The sequence below is a fragment of the Vigna angularis genome, chromosome 2 (genome assembly GCF_016808095.1).
Source record: "Vigna angularis cultivar LongXiaoDou No.4 chromosome 2, ASM1680809v1, whole genome shotgun sequence".
NCBI lineage: Eukaryota > Viridiplantae > Streptophyta > Magnoliopsida > Fabales > Fabaceae > Vigna > Vigna angularis.
The window spans coordinates 38,348,308-38,365,977 of record NC_068971.1 but is presented as its reverse complement, the minus strand read 5'-3'; the positions used below and the strand labels follow the sequence as shown (position 1 = coordinate 38,365,977).

General features: G+C 35.1%; 1 protein-coding gene across 1 annotated transcript; it reads left to right on the top strand.

Annotated features, from left to right (window-relative positions):
* Nucleotides 1–2,057: 2,057 nt before the first annotated feature.
* On the top strand, nt 2,058–5,368 carry LOC108330765 (transcription initiation factor IIB). Its single transcript, XM_017565308.2, has 7 exons — nt 2,058–2,579; nt 2,674–2,698; nt 3,705–3,834; nt 3,924–4,054; nt 4,175–4,263; nt 4,828–4,904; nt 5,117–5,368. Exons 1-7 carry the CDS (start codon nt 2,227–2,229, stop codon nt 5,248–5,250), a joined length of 939 nt encoding a protein of 312 aa, XP_017420797.1. The 5' UTR covers nt 2,058–2,226; the 3' UTR covers nt 5,251–5,368.
* Nucleotides 5,369–17,670: the final 12,302 nt, after the last annotated feature.

The following is a 17,670-nucleotide window of genomic DNA, read 5'->3' as shown; positions in this document are numbered from 1 at the left end:
ATATCAAATTAATCCATTTATCAGAACTATTTTACTTTCTTCTTTTAAAAAAATAGGGTTAAATATGTTTTTCGTCCCTTAAGTATCACACGATTTTGGGTTTAGTCCCTACTCAAAACTTTTGTTCCTTTTAGTTTTAAAACTTGTATTTTTAGTTCCTAAAAAGCAACGAGGTTAGATTTCCTATGAGGTGGCTAATGGCGAGCCACGTCAAATGTCACTTTCCCTGATAACTTTGTGCCACGTTGTTTTTTTTTCTTTTTCTCTCTTTTACTACTCTTTTTGCTAAGAACCCTAATTATTTTCAAACATAAAAACCCCTAATCTGATTTCATAAATGATTGAAGACAAGTTCGCGTAAAAGTGCTTGATACGCGATTTACGCGAAGTTGAACGGAGAAGACAAAGAAGCGTCGAGAGATGGAGGTTGCTTCGCGCAGGTTGCTGTAGGCGTAATGGCTTGGACGAAGGTTGAAGGAGATGAGGGAGGCGTTTAATGCTTCCATGGCGCGATTAAGACGAAGGAGATTCTCTGAGTGGTGGCGCAAAGTAGGAAGATGTCTCACGAGTTAGGGTTTCACGATTTGGATTGTTGATTTCTGGAATTTGCTATTCAGGTGCGAAGGTGCGAAGAAGATGATGACGTGCGATTTTGCGAGTGTAATTTGGGGTTTTATGATTTCTTTGCATTCGATTGGATTTTTCTTTTGCAGATTTCCATGGTGATTTCAATTTAGTGAAGAAGATTAGTGTAGGGAGATCGATGTGATTACCCTTTTGTAGGAGTTGTCCATGGTGGACTCATGGTGATGGCCATGGAAGTAATTGAATCGCGAGGGAATTAACAAGGGGTAGAAATTGAATCGTGGGTTGAACTGATGTATTCAGAATTTGAACTTGTGCCTTTTTTAGTATTTGAACCTGATGAGTTTGTTGTTATTTGGTGGGAGAGGGAGAGATGGGTGTTGCTGCTGTTGTCAGACTTTTGATTTTTGCTAAGAATCCTAATTATTTTCAAACATAAAAAAGCTCTAATCTGATTTTAAAAAATAAAAGCAACGTGGCACACAAATGGTATCAGACTGACTTACCGTTAGGCACTTCACAAGAAAATCTAACATCATTACTTTTTAAGGACTAAAATTACGAGTTTTAAAAATAAAAGGACTAAAAGGAACAAAACTATTTTACTTGCTTCTTTTAAAAAATAACCTAATTTAATGAAAATCTTCCCCTCTATATATATCTTCTACTTACAAAGAAATAAAATTTTAATTAGAATAAGAATTTTATATAAAACTATTGTATTAAAGTTGATAAAAAAAGTCTTAAAAATTAATGAAATAATAAGATTAAAAACGTAAATTAAGATTACAAATGTTTACAAATACTTCAAGAAGAATACTAATATATACACCGTATTAAATACCACATCGTTTTTCCCAAATGCCTTAAAAGATAGTTATAAATGATGCAGGCAGCAATAAAAATTATACTTGTAATCTCCAACGCACTTTATAAAATACTTTCAATAAAAAAATATTAAAGGTATATAATTAAACCATTTTTTAAGTATGTTAATATATTTTTGCTAACAATAAATAAAATATCAATTAGAGTAAATAAAGTGAAAATATTATAAATTTTTATATTAGAAGAAAAGTAGACATAAAATCTTAAAAATAAAATACTATAATAATCCTCCTAGAAAATAAATTAAAACTTCATATTTGACTTCCATTAAAAAAGTTATTCAGTATTTCTATCATGAAGAGATAAACTCATGTTAATAAATATTTTGAGAAGAACATTTAATACACCATATTAAATACTATATTGTTTTGAGCAAACTGCCTTAAAAGATGGTTGTAAAAATATATAGGAAATAATAAAATGACGTTTGTAATAAATGTGTTGACGACATCATTAATTAACTCATAATTATTATACTATTTAATAAAGCTTACGAAGCTTATTGGCACTAATTAATTACACTATTTAACTTAATCCAATATGTGGAAAAGAGAAAGAAAGATCCAACTCAGCACGAAAATCCCATGACTTTCCTAAACCACTCTTCTTCAACAACATAACGACATAAATGCTCAATTTATTCAATTTATTTCTCTCTTTCTTTAAATCTTTGCAAGCTCTCTTCTGCTAATGCACTTCTTCTTCCTCTCAAACCTCAAAACCCCAATCCTAAAACCCTAGCGAGACAAAGCTATGTCTGACGTCTTCTGCACTGACTGCAAGAGGCAGACGGAGGTCGTCTTCGACCACTCGGCGGGGGACACCGTCTGTTCCGAGTGCGGTCTCGTCTTGGAGTCTCACTCCATTGACGAAACCTCCGAGTGGCGAACCTTCGCCAACGAGTCCGGCGACAACGACCCCGTGCGTGTTGGCGGGCCCACCAACCCGCTTCTCACTGACGGCGGCCTCTCCACCGTCATAGCCAAGCCGAACGGCGCCTCTGGCGAGTTCCTCACCTCCTCACTCGGCCGCTGGCAGAACCGCGGCTCCAACCCCGACCGCGGACTCATCGTCGCCTTCAAAAGCATCGCCACCATGTCCGATAGGTCACGCACTACGCATTATGTATTTATTTGTTTAAATTAGTTGAGAATGGTTTTCTTGTCGTATTGGCTGACGTGGCTGGCGGTGGAATTTCAGGTTGGGACTTGTTGCAACTATCAAGGTATTGCACATTATGTTCTTGATAACTTTTTTTAGTAGTTATAAACCGTTACCTTTCTTAAACCTTGATCAAGAATGTGTTTGAATGTAAAATAATTCGGTTGAAAGGAGTCAAATCCAATTTTTTTGCTGAATTGTGAAGCAACTTGTTTGGATTTCTTGTTATGGAGATGCCATGGCGGCCATTCCTTCTGAAATCATCATCCACCACGGCATTTGCAATGGCGGCCATGGGACCACCATTGAACAAGGTTCTTGGTAGTGTCATTCATACCCATTGGAGTAATGGAGCACTTCACTTATTGTTGGAATTCGTTTGTGGCGATGCACTGGTATTTCCATTTAACGGAACGGGACTCAAGGTCACAACCGTCTTCAAATTTTTGGAAACTTTTTAATCATAAAAATTGGACCCTCTATCCGTTAAAAATAACAGCACAATTTAACATTTGAAAGTATTACTATATATAATTTTTTTTTCACAAAATAAAGCAAAAATTGTGAACTTCTACCATTTGAAGCCCTTTACATCTCTCTGGCCAGAATCCAGTCTTGAAAGGTCCCACCTGCATGGGAGACATGTTCTGTTACTCCTAATTTAGTCGACTTTAAATTCCTGACTTCAACAAAAGGTTTAATGCTGGATAATTGTTTAATTTTTGGAATTAAATGTGAATAGAGCATTTTACGGAATATCAATTGAAATTCCCTAAAAATTAGGTTACTCTCATCGAAACACGTATAAAAGTTTCTTATGTATACGAATGTGGTGAGACAAGCATGAAATTATGAGTGGTGATTTCATTTTTACTCAAAGTAAGAGGGTCGAACCATGTTTATTAATGGCAACCGATTACGTTGAATTTGACAGAACAATGTTTATATTCTTTGCATTATATCAACTGCTCCTTGAAGCAGTTATTAGTTTATCTTGAGTTAAACATTGAAATTTATGGAAAATTAGTTTTTGTTCCCCTCTTATGTTATTTTTTGCATTTGATTTGAAGGATCGGGCTAATGAGATATATAAACGAGTTGAGGACCAGAAGTCTAGTAGAGGAAGAAATCAGGATGCATTATTGGCTGCTTGCCTCTACATTGCTTGTCGACAAGAGGACAAGCCTCGCACTGTAAAGGGTGCAACCTTATGTTTCTTTTGACCTTTGATGCTTCCTGATTTATCTTTTCCTAAAGTTACCTTACATGAACCTATGGATTTGAAATAGAAATTTGCTCTGTTGCCAATGGAGCTTCCAAGAAGGACATTGGCCGAGCGAAAGAATACGTAGTGAAACAACTGGGTTTGGAGAAGGGCCAATCTGTAGAGATGGGAACAATACACGCTGGGGACTTTATGGTGAGGTTTTTTAATTGTTGAAGGTTGCTTATGTTGCACGGCTAGCCAATTTAATCATTGGGTTAGCTGACTAATAAATTTTTGTTTGTTCCACTGACATTATTTCTCCTCAATCATTAGAGGCGTTTTTGTTCTAATCTCGGTATGAATAATCAAGCTGTTAAAGCCGCTCAGGAAGCTGTTCAGAAATCAGAAGAATTTGATATAAGGTCAATTTTATTTTGTCTTGTATTTTCTTTAGAGAATGATATAGTTCAGTGTTAAGGTTAGCTGCCATGTTATTTACCTTTTCATACTATTACATTATTGTTGATTATGAATTCAATAAATACCTTGGTGTCACTACTATTGAGGAATTTCAGGTGGAAAAAGTTGGCAATACTGTGACAAAAATGAACCAACCACACTAGCATAAGATTAGCGCTTTATAATTATAAGTGCTCAAGGGTTACGAGACTGGACGGGGGATATGGTTAAGGGTAGTATGCAATAGCTTTGAATTTGAACTCTTTCTCCTTTAACTAGGCAAATGATGAGTTGTGGGTCATGAACTAATGTTAGACATATATAGGCTTGCTTTATTGTATTACACGCTTGCGTGACTCAATTTGAATTTAAAGGACAAATCATTTGCGCTGTCCTCTCACCACGAATCCATTTTAGTGTTTATTGCTTTCTTCAGCCTGTTTGATTGCACCACGAATGCATTTCCTTTTTTCATAATTTTTTGATTTATCTTGTGATAGATACTAATAGCATCTCTTAATCTGCAGGAGAAGCCCCATATCAATTGCTGCAGCAGTTATATACATTATAACTCAGCTTTCCGATGATAAAAAACCCCTCAAAGGTCAGTGCCACTTCTCCTAGGGTGAATGAAATAAGAACATTTCGACTGGTTAAATTGTCTACTCTATTTCTTATGTGATAAATTTGGAATTAAATTCGATTTCAAATAAGTTTCTAAAAGAGTATTCAAATGTATGAAGGTCTTAGTGATCATAAGAATTAGCCGCTGCGCTATTATGATATATTTGTATCTGACCTACTGTGTTAGTGCAGATATATCAGTTGCTACAGGAGTTGCAGAAGGAACCATTAGGAACTCGTACAAGGATCTTCATCCTTATGTTTTCAAAATAATACCAAATTGGTATGCAAAGGAAGAGTATTTGAAGAACTTATGCAGCCCTTAGAGAAAAAAAAAATTAACGACCACATTTAACAACTTAGATGCCTTTGGAATGTTCTGTCCTTATGTACTGAACTGTTTTATAGTTTTAACTCAATGAAAATGCCTCTTTTTTTATGTTATTTTTACTTCTGCGTGGCATTTTTCTTATATTGTGTTTGGATGAGGTAGTTTAAAAGGATAATTAATTTATTTGAAGAATTAATTTTTTTTACACTAAAATGACTTTTTTTAGATAAAGTAATTAAAAAGAAATTGAAATTTAAGAAAATTTGAAAAGCATTTTAAACGAATAAAATAAAAAAGTTTCAAATACTCTAAAATAATAAAAGAAATATGAAATTCTACTCCTATTCACTCTTTTTACTTTTTTCATGAAAGTTCACTTGTGTCGGCTAAAACGAAAAGTTTAGTCAAGTTAACTTAAGTAAAATGTTTAGTTGTGTTAACTTGGATCAGTGTAAACTAAATGATAATTTAGGTCGGTCAAGATTAAAGGTGAATATGGGTTGGTTTAGATTGAAGTTTAAGTTGAGTAAGGCAAAATTGAAGTTCTTGATATGTTGGTTGAGGCCATAAGTCTTGATGGGTCGACCAAGCTGAATGTAGAGGTGAGTTCACTCGAGATGACAATCTAGACGTAACGAATCAGGTTAAAGACGATTTGACCTGGGCTAAAGGACAAGACAAGTCAATTTGGGTTGAAGGATAAGATGGTTCAAGTCAAGTTGATGGTCGAGTCAATTTAGCTCGGATTGAAGGTTGTCCCGGGTTGAAGATCGTTTTTTATTCGACCTAGGCTAGAGGTTGAGTTCATTTGCATCAAATTGAATGTCGAGTCGATTTGGACTATGCTGAACGTAGAATCGATTCAATCATTTCAAAGGTCGACCTTGTTCAGCCTAGGTTGAAGTTCAAGCCAATTTAAATCGAACTAAAGATCGAGAATATTCTACCCAAACCGAAGGATGTGTTGATTCCACCAAGGTTGAAGGTCAAAAAGATTTGGGGCGAAGGTCAAGACGAATCGACTTGGGCTATAGGTTAAGTTAAGTCATCCCATTTTGAAGTACAAGTCGATTCACCCCAAGCTTAAGGTCAAACTAATTTGGCCTAGGCTAAAGGTCAAACTAAATCAGCCAAAGATAAAGGTTCAAGCGATTAAGGTCGGATTGAATATCAACCCGATTTCAGGCCAAAAGTTGAGACGATTCAGCCCAAGCAAAAGGTTAAGCTAATTCTAGTAAGGCTGAAGTTTGAGCTGATTCAGTATAAGCTAATTCAGCCCGAGCCAAATATTTAACAAATTTTTCTCGAGCCAAAGGTCATGCTGTTTCAGACTGAATCAAAGGTCGAAGTGATTTGGCCCAAGTCAAGGGTTGAGTTGAATAATTTCAAGCCCAAGGGTTGAGTTGATTCTTCTTAAGCTGAAGGTTGAGCTGATTAGACCTAAACCAAAGGTTAAACCAATTCAATATAGGTTGAAGCTTTTACTAATTCGGTCGGGATTGAAGGTTAAGGCGAATCAACTAGTGCCAAAGTTCAAACAAATTTGAGTCGAACTGAAAGTCGTGCCAATTGTGCTTGGGAGGTCGTGACGATTTAGTTCAGGTTGAAGGTTAAGACGAATCGACTTAGACTTAAGGTCGAGCTTATTCGGCCTGAGCGAAAGGTCAATCCAATTTTGTCAAGGCCAAAGGTTGAGCTGATTTCGCCAATGTCGAAGGTTGACCCAATTCGTGTTGAATAGAAGGTTAAGCTGATTTTATCTCAGGCTGACAGTCGAGAGGACTCGTCCCGAGCCATAGGTCAAGACGATTTGGCCAGAGCTTAAGGTCTAGCTAATTCGACTGAGGTCAAATGTTGATCTCATTTGGTACGAGATGAATGACGAGATGAGTTGGCCCTAAACGAAGGTTGAGATGTGTTTATTGGGTCGAAGGGCGTGATGCATCAATCCAGCTTGTAAGTTGTGATGACTAAGCTTGGATTGATTTTTAATAAGTAGACTTTAAGCCTAACTCAACCTTACAAAATCAACTTGTAATGTGAGATTTTCACTCACTTATATATTGTGAATTGACATTATCTTTAGTCGATGTGGAACTTCCAACACACCCTCCTCACGTTGAGACATATATGTATCGTGCGCGAGATTAGAAGTTAACGGGTGGTCTGATAGCTTGTGGAAGGATAAACCTAACAAACATCAAATTCCGCTAGTATAGACTCTAACTCGTGGTTATAATACCATGCTAAGAAATGAATGTTAAGGTTAACTCAACCTTACAAAATCAACTTGTAAGGTGATGTTTACACTCAGTTATCTATTGTGAATTGACTTCATCTCTAGTCGATGTGAAACTTCCAATAATGACAATCTATACAAGTCAGCTCGAGTTGAAGGTGAAGTCGAGTCATCCTAGGTTAAAGGTCGAGAAGACTCATCCTAAGTTGTAAAAAAACGTGTCCCAAGCCCACGATCAAGACAACTAGAGATTAGTCAACTTGAGCTAAAAGTTAGGCTAAGTTGTCTTTGGCTGAAGGTTAAACTCAGTTATAGAAATGTTCTTATGGGATTAAATATACTTTGCAAAGACTCTAACTCCACACACTTTAAGCTCTAACTGTAAGGGTATTCGTCCTCTCGAGGGTACTCGTCCTCTCCATTTCAAATAGGGGTTGTGTCTATAGAAGATATTCTAATGCTCAAGTTAAGCAAGTGCGTTAGAAGGTAATAAAAGTTGTAATAATGGAACATCATTAATTTACCTTGTGAATTGTGATATTTATACCATTTTTATGGGCTTCTTACCTAGGTTGGTCGGATTCATGCAATTAATCACCTTGATTAGTCTTTAGTTAATTAAGGTGCTTAATTATACATTAATCAAAACCTTAAGTCCAACTTAGTCAACGTTTTATAGATGTCGGTTCTAATTGGTCGCCATGTATGCAGGCAAACTACCTTGATGCTAGGTCATAACACGAGAGCCGAGTATACCTAGGCATGAGTAGCCAAGGGGTACTTAAATGTGTAAGGAATACTTTCTGGTTAATTGATATGTAATCGACCAAACTTTCCTGTGACCATATCTGATAAAGAATCTTCAAGTGGTACGAATTTGAGGACAAATATTCTCTTTAAGAAGGAGAGTATGTTTAAAGACTATCTCTTGAACATATATGATAAGAACTTTTCAAAGGATCTATGGTAAGGTCAAAGATCAAAACTTGTCTCCTTAATCTTATAATGTTCCATGAAGGAGGGAACTTAAAGAACATAAAGATCATGAGCACAATCGAAAAATAATTTAGGAAATTAAATAAATGTTAATTTTATTTTAATTTTACAAAATGTTAAATTTGCTGGACAAACCAATTTGTGTTTGATGGACGAGCAAGCCTCGTTGGGCGAGCAAGTCTCGCTAGGCGAAAGTATGTGTTTGTAATTTTTCTTTTCTATTATTTTTATGTGTTTTGGGTTTTGGACTTTATTTTATTATTTTTAGGTTTTCTTAAACTTATGTGCCTATATATAGAGATATCAAAAGTTGATGTAGACACTTTTGAGTCATATTATATGCATTTGCATTCTTTAAGGGAGGATTCTCTTGGTTCTTGGATTAGAACTTTGTTTCTTATAAAAAATTAACATCTTTATAGCGAATATTCATTTGACTTATCAATTATCTAGATTGTGGTGTTTCTATCCTTGTCTTATTTCTTATTTTTCTCTGATTTGTTTTTATTGTGTCTTTTTAGGATTCAAACTAAAAAGCGATCGTGCTTTTTCCTAGACAGAATCGTATCAATACCATAAGGACTGAGTGTACTATATGTCCTTAGGCACATATCATACATTAGCCGCCCCCTACTCGTTGCATTTGCCGATATGGTGTTGCCATGTTGTTGTTCAAAGAAAGTTTGAATTTCTTTGGTTAGCTGATCTTATGGGTATATTAGTCCCTAACCTTAAGAAGCAAAGTGGGGAAGAGGTTGTAATGGTGAAGTGTCAAGTCTGATGAGATGGAGAAGATAAGAAGTTTTTAGGCTGCACAAAAAATGAAGCGATATTGAGAAGGTGACAAGTCGCAACCCATAGCCTTAAGATATATGGAGATCTAATGGTTGAAATAAGAGGTTGGAGGTTTTTGGCTGCAAAATCAATGACAAGTGCTCTGGTCGCGACACTATAAGTGATAAATATTGTTCTCTTCCAAGAGACTTTGCAACACTCGACAACTTTCACAATTCATAAATCAATTAGACACAAAGATAAAAAAACACAAGAAACTCTTTTTGTATTTTTATTAAACAGTTGGTGAGGAAGGAAATGTAACATAAATTGTTTACAATTTGTTGAGACTAGAGTTCAACCACTTCATTCTCATGCATTAGTAATCATCTCAATTCCATATTCATGTCAAAATCAATTCACAAGCATACTCAAATCCTATCCTTAGTGACTTTGAGCCTTTGATAACTTATCAAGTTTCAATCATCTAAATCCTCAACAAGCAACCATGCATTAAGTTCAAGATTCTAAGATTACTAATGAATCAAGTTCTATTCCTAAATACAAACATCTATTAGGCACTCATTTTCAAGTTAGATTATAAAGATATTTCCCAACACCTCAAGAATCACAAATCAAATATAGGAACAATCCACATCAATCATGAAACATGGAAATTGAATAGTAACATGAACGGGGAAAACATATATCATTAATAATACAAACGTATACAAGAGTTCCATGTTTTACAACTAATATCAACAAATAAGAATAATCCTCCATGGTGGAGAACTTAGGGTTCTACGAATTGAGGAGATAGGGAAGAAATGGAAACCAAAGATAAGATGCAAGCCCATTTCCAAGGTTCTTGTCAGCTTCTCCATGCTTCAATTGTGCCTCCCCATCACCTCAACACCTTTAATTCGTAGCTCTTCTCCCTCATCAACCCTAAGAAGGGGAAAATACCATGGATGAATATTGAGGACCCAAGGAGGTGTGAGAGAACTTTCCAAAATCCCAACAACCTCTAAAGGCCTTTCTCAATACCCTGTTTTGACATGTCAACGATGAGCAACTCATTGTCATATCAGTACCGCTCAATGTCATATTAGTTAAAACGCGAAATGGGCTCTTATTCAAACCACCGCTCAGTGCCATTTTACACCGCTTAACGCCATTGTTGCAGGATTAGGTACCTGAATGATGTACTCGACTTGTTCCAAAGTTACACATTTGAGTAAAGATCGACTATAGCCAATTCCTAATAGCTCGTTTCTAACTGATGTATAGCGGGTAACTTTCCTCTCTTATCTTTTGTCTTCCCCCTAAAGGGGAACTCTAGTCTTAAGGTAGGCAATAAAAGGCATCATCTAAGCTTTCTATTTGTGTTACACTTGCCTGCATTATTCGATCCTTTCAGTGGATGGTGAAAATAACACATGTTGCAACAATGACCTTTATCATTCCTTCTTCTTAGTGCTTGCTAATTCAGAAAGAACATTGGCCCTCATATTGTCTTTGTCAACACTCAATTTTGTCCGGGTAGTAAAAAATGTGTTTTTATTGGTTTTTTATTATTTTCCTTTTATTTTATTTTACCTTTTTGTTTTATTCTATTTTAATGTATTTAGATCTCTGCTTTTAATTCAATTTCTATTTTATTTCTTATATTCATTTTGTTTTAATAGAGTTAATTAATCAAAATAATTGAAAAATTGAAAAATAAAATTAAAAATAAAATAAAATAAAATAAAATTGAAATAAAAAATATATAATAAGAAAATAAAAAACGTGGGGGAGGTGGGGTATGTGAGGCGTGTCTGGGGTGAGGGAGACCGGGTGGTTAGGAGGAATATTTCCAAGATTTTTGGAAGAAAAAAAAGGGGGGGAGAAATCAGAGAAGGGAAGGGGTTTTAGGGGTGACAGGAAGAGATCATCGGAGTGAGGAGAGGATATCAGAAGTGACGAATATCAGAGGAATTCTCAGGTATACAACTTATCCTTTATTCTCATTCTCATGATGCATGATAAATATAGAATGATAGTGTTTGATAATGCATATGAGGATTGCCTATAATCTGTTCAAAAACATTATGGTGTGTGGTCATCATCCTTCTCCATGGCCGCTTGTTACCATCATTGGTCAGCTCGATTCCATAGTTACCATATACATACATCCTGTTTCGTTGGAAACCCAGTAATAAACACTGCAAAAAACGCTAACCCAACCATTTTCATCATCTATGTACTCTCCTCTCAATGACACTATACTAGCTTTTCTCAAATAGGTCGAAACCCGCCAGCAACCATCCCTTCACTACCCTATAACCGAAACAAGACCAGATGATGAGTAGGAACCTGAAACACAACAAAATTCAAAAGAACACAGTCACATCTTTGACTAGCAATCCCATAAATTATTATCGCCCTTTTACCACTTTCTTCATTGCACCATTTTTCGTGAAACCCTTACATCCCAAGACTCAAATGGACCCACTGAAATTCGAAGTCTCCTCCACCGAAATCGCTCTTTCGGCGAGGATGAATGGGACGATGGAGGCGATGGCATAATGCCCCCACTTTGGGCAAGCTCGAGAGGAAAGAAGAGAGTGGCTGGTTGTTTCGTGGTTGGCGGGTTGGAAGTGGTAGTCTGCGGTGTGGTGGTGGCGGCGTTGCTAAAGTTATCTCGGTAGGTAATGGTGGCTATCGGAGGGAAGCGGCGACATACGCGAGGCGAGGCCCTAACCCCTTTCTCGCGCCAGAGATTCTATAGAAGGCGAGGATGCCAGGTGAAGACCAGGTGGCGGCGCAGTGGCCGGTCGATTGGTGGTAAGGAGGCAGTGCAACTGGTGGAGGTGGAGTCTCTCAAAGAGACGTTAGGGCTCCTGGCTCTCTGGAGTTAAGAGGAATTCGAAAATGAGAGAGTCTGAGAGGACCCCTAAAGGGGTTTCTGAAGTTAGGGTTGGGCCTAGGGTTTTATTTTTTTATTTTTTGTTTTCACACACCTGTCCACTTGAGTTTGGGCCCAATAAGTAAAAAAGTGATTTAGACACTCCCATCTTTTATTTAAACACCACTATACTTTTTTTTTATTTTTTATTTCTTATTTCATCATTAAGCTTTTCATATTATCTTTATTTTTACCCTTTATCTCTATTTAGTAATTTACCTACTTTCTATTTTTCTATCGTTATCTACTTTTTATTAAAAATCAAATAAAAATATTTTGAAAAGGTTTAAGCACACGTGCGACCTGTAACACCCTACTATTTTAAGGGGTATTACTGATAGTAGAGACTAAATTAATTTGATATCTCTTATAAACAATCAAACTTTATTTCATTTAATCCAAAGTACAATACCAAACTTACAAACTTTAAACAATATAGTCTTCACCATTGAAATTTCAACTTATAAGTTTTACACAACATAATCTTCCCAATACAAATTTATTCTTTTTACAAAAATCCCTGAAAGTTTTTCCCCGCATCTCTCTCATCTCTAAGCTTGTTCAACCGCATCTGCAACATTATCTAATCACATATAACATGAGTTATATGATCATAGTACAAACAAATAAGGGTAAGCCAACCTTATCATAAAATCATTAAACTTGTAAAAATATTATAATCATGTATTTCTGTAATTGATAAAATATCATTATTCCGATGTCATTAATTCATCATTATCAAAGTCATCTTTCCCATTTCCATAAATCTTACAAGTGTACCATGCTTACTCATGAAGCCTTATGGTCAGACCGCTCTCTGCCTGCTTCCTTAAGCCTCACTTATATACTATGTCTTACTTTCCGAAGCCTTATGGTCAGACCCCTCTCTGCCTGCTTCTATATAACTTACGAATCATATGTTTATGTCAAAGCCTTATGGTCAGACCACTTTCTGCCTGCTTTCATAAACCTCAGGTGTTACTTTGCTCATACCAAACTCTCATGGTATAACTCGAACATACTACTCCCGGTAGTAAACATCATTTCATAAGTAATGATTTCTCATATCCACTCCAACATTTCATAAAACCAACAATTCATACCCTCTTATCCACCTAACTCAATCATGTTCATTCTTTAATCAAGAATTCATAATAACCCGTTTTGGTATCAATAAATTAAACATATTACCATATATTATGCTTCATATTATAAACTCATTTTGCCCATAACGAGTATAACTCAACATATTTTCACCAAACAAAGATCATGGATCAACCAAAATATATCAACATATCGTAGGAACTACATATTAAAGTCTGGGCTCAATGTAATAATAAATAAAATATATATGAAATTTTTAACATGATAATATTATGCATCTATAATCAACTTGTTTTATTTTATTTTCATCCTAGTAGAGATTTTTCTTTACTCCAATTGGTCACCGGAGAGGACCCAGATGTCTGAACGCATCAAACTCACCTTCGACGCCAGCACATATGACTAGTCACAACTGACTGGACCAGGCCAGGGCTGCTCTATGATCAGGGATGTGCCAACTCAGGTTTTTAAGGTTCCTCTATCCTACCAACAAAGGGAGGCCCTCAATAATTAATCAATTTATTTATTTAATTTATCTACCTTGTTTTCTTATGCTCTAAATCTAAAATGCCTAATTTTAATATTTTTACTTCCTCTCACAACAACCTCAAACAGTATCTGTATATCTATTTAATACTCATATATAAGCAATTACAGAACCCTTACTCCAGACCTTCCAACAAGATCAATTTCAGCCAACAAACTCATTCAATAAATTCATCGCATCTCAACATGTACAATTTAACAATTTCAGTTATAACACCCAATATAATAAAAGTCATAAAACAGTTTCGCAAGAGAACACCAGTTCAACATTCGTATATTTATAAATTCATACAAAAATAATTAGTTGCCCTTACCATCAAAATAATATTAATATAAAAATTCAGGGGAATCAAGAAGTTGAATCTGGCAGAGCCGGTTAGACAACTTCTCATCCTTCCACAAAGATGCAATAAAAAAATAGATAAGACAATAAAATTTCTGGGGAAACTAGAAGTTGAATCTGGCAGAGCCGGTTAGACAACTTCTAATCCATCCAAAAATACAATATAATTAAATAACACGAACATTAACATGTCTGGGGAAACAAGAAGTTGAATCTGGCAGAGCCGGTTAGACAACTTCTAATCCATCCAAAAATACAATATAATTAAATAACACGAACATTAACATGTCTGGGGAAACAAGAAGTTGAATCTGGCAGAGCCGGTTAGACAACTTCTAATCCATCCAAAAATACAATATAATTAAATAACACGAACATTAACATGTCTGGGGAAACAAGAAGTTGAATCTGGCAGAGCCGGTTAGACAACTTCTAATCCTTCCAAAATACAATAAAAATAAATAAGGAAAGCAATAAAATGTTTGGGGAAACAAGAAATTGAATCTGGCAGAGCCGGTTAGACAATTTCTAATCCTTTCAAAATACAAAATAAACAACTAATAACATACAAATGGCATAACATAATCAACATCACATTTTACAACTATCACACTTGGATATCAACACAAAAGCATACTCTCATTTAAAATTCAAGATCATACAGAAACAAAATACTCCATATTCAAGATTTAAGATCAGACAAAAGCAAAATATAGCATATTCAAGACTCAAGATAATACAAAAGGAAATACTCAAAGTTAGCTCCCCTTACCTCTATTCCAGACTTAGTTTCCTCTTCTCAAACCGTTCTCCGGAAACTTTCAGAATTTCCCCTCTTCAACTATAATTTACTCCAACTCTCTTCTCTCACAATTTCTCTAGAATTTTGGTGTAAATTTCCAGCCTCCCCCCCTTGGCTATTTATAGTAAAAAAATTTACTATTCATTTTTACTATTCATTTTTACTATTCATTTTTTTATTCATTTTACTATTACAAAAATAATTTTTTTATTTGCAAATTGGTGAATTCTGATCTCAAAGCTACGTGTAACACTTATCCTTTCCAAAAATATTTTTTTTTTTTTTTTTTTTTTTTTTTACTATTCACTTTTTACTATTCACAATTTACTATTCACTAATTTTTTTTTTTTTTTTTTTTGGTATCTAATTTCAAGGATCTTACAGTCTCCCCAACAACATTTATTTTCGTCCTCGAAAATTATTTATTTAAACAAAGACTATTTAACAAAAGATTACTTACAAAAGAGAAATGGATTTTCGAAAACCATTGCTCTGATACCCAATAGTGTAATACCCCAATTTAGGCGTTACAATTTATTTTTCCACAAAAATACATATACAACTTTTCTTTAACAATTTTCAACACCAACAAAATATTAAGTGATTTATTACAACACAAGTCTTCTAAAATAAAATTTCACACAGTTCATAAACTTCTGAAATTTAAAATTCCACTTATCAAAGTGTTGCAACTTCACCTCATCTGACTTACTTACCAAAGTAGTACAAACCAAGTTATTCTCTCTACTTATCAAAGTAGCACCGCAAGACATTATTGTCTACTTACCAAAGCAGTACGGTATAATTAATTTGCCTACTTACCAAAGTAGCATGAAACAAGATCTTCTGCCTACTTACCAAAGTAGCGCAACAAGACAATACTGTCTACTTACAAAGTAGCACAGTATAGTTAATCTGCCTACTTATCAAAGTAGCCCGATTTATATCATTCTCTTTATCTCTTCCTTCATCATCTCATCCTGCCTACTTATCAAAGTAGCACAAATTAACCAAATTACCTTTTTCAACATATTATTTATCGACAATCTGAACCAATCAAACTAATCAACAACATGTTTAGATTATATGGTAAGATTTTCAGTCCAATCCAACGGTTAATGAGGCAGAAATCATCAATTTTGTATAAATGATCCAAAAACATAAATTAAGCAATATTGAGATCCTTGAGAAGTTACGAAATTAATATCTCTAAATCGGTACCTCCGATCTAAAATCCCAACGGTCGAAGTATGTCCCTATCTGTTACGCGCTTCATACTAAAGTTTCAAGTTAATCTAACGGTTTACTAAGTAGATATGAAGGTTTTACCGAGGTAACTCAGAGACAGAAATTTAAGTGGTTCTCGGTTAAACTCCAAATACGGAATGAATTCTTCTAAGCACAGACATCTAATTCCAAATCTGAACGGTCAAGATCACCTATTATGTCTTATGAACTCCATACTAAAGTTTGGGATCAATCTAACGGTAAATGGAATATATATGAAATTTTTACCAATATAACGTAAGAACAGAATTATAGTGTTCATCAAATATTTCAAACTTTCGAAATTTCTTTCTCTAAGCATAGACCTTTAATTACAAATCCAATCGGTCACAATGTATTAATATGTCTTAGGGATTTTATATCAAATTTTGAGGTTGATCTAACGGTCAAATAGGTCAGAATTCTATATTTTACTGAGACAACTTAGTAACAGAACTACAGGGGTAACTAATTTACTCAAATTTACAGGATTTATTTCTCCAAGTACAGACTTCTATTTTCAAATCCGAACTGTCAAAGTTTAGTAATATGTCTTAGGATTCACATATTAAAATTTTACCTAAATCCAACGGTAAAAACAATTAATAGAAATTTATCACCACAGTAACTCGAAAATAAGAAATTATAATCATGAAAACCAAATTTTACACAAGTCAATATATAACTACCATTACAATTTTTTTTTTTTTTTTTTTTTAACATATTCATATTCATGATCATAACAATAAAGGATTAGCTCCCCTTCATCAAAGTCAAGCAATTGGAACCATATTTCTAACTACAAAATTCTAGAAATTAAGTTGAGTTAGCTCCCCTTACCTCTTGAAGGCTCAAACACCTTAAACTCTTCTTCAAAGAGAGCAACTCCTCTCCTCCTTGCTAGACCAAGTCAGCCTCCACGCTTAGGACACTTAGGATTTCGTTCACCTCCCACCAAGGACCTCTCTACTCTCCTCCAAAACTCCAAATCTGATTTGGAATTAAAAGAAGATGCCTTAGACAACTAAGGACCCATGCACTTGGCACTTAACAATAATACACAACCAATGGACCATTCTAAACCATTTTCCAGCCCTAAAACATGGTAGGAAAGTCTCCAAAGGGTCCCAAAATGTTCTCCTAGTGCAGAACACAACCTACTCACTCCAAAAAGTTGCAACTTGTAAAAACAATACACCTAAAATTAAGGTTGGACGCTAGCCCCTGGACAGCAAAACAGTCACGTTTTCCCCAGCTCGGTTAGACCCCTTCCCGAAGTCCAAAATATGCGTATGAGTAGTCAAATTGAAGCTCTTTGAGTCTAGTTTCCAATAAAATAAGAATCAACTCAATTGATATTTTACTAAGAATAATAATTTCACTCCCCAGAGTCCC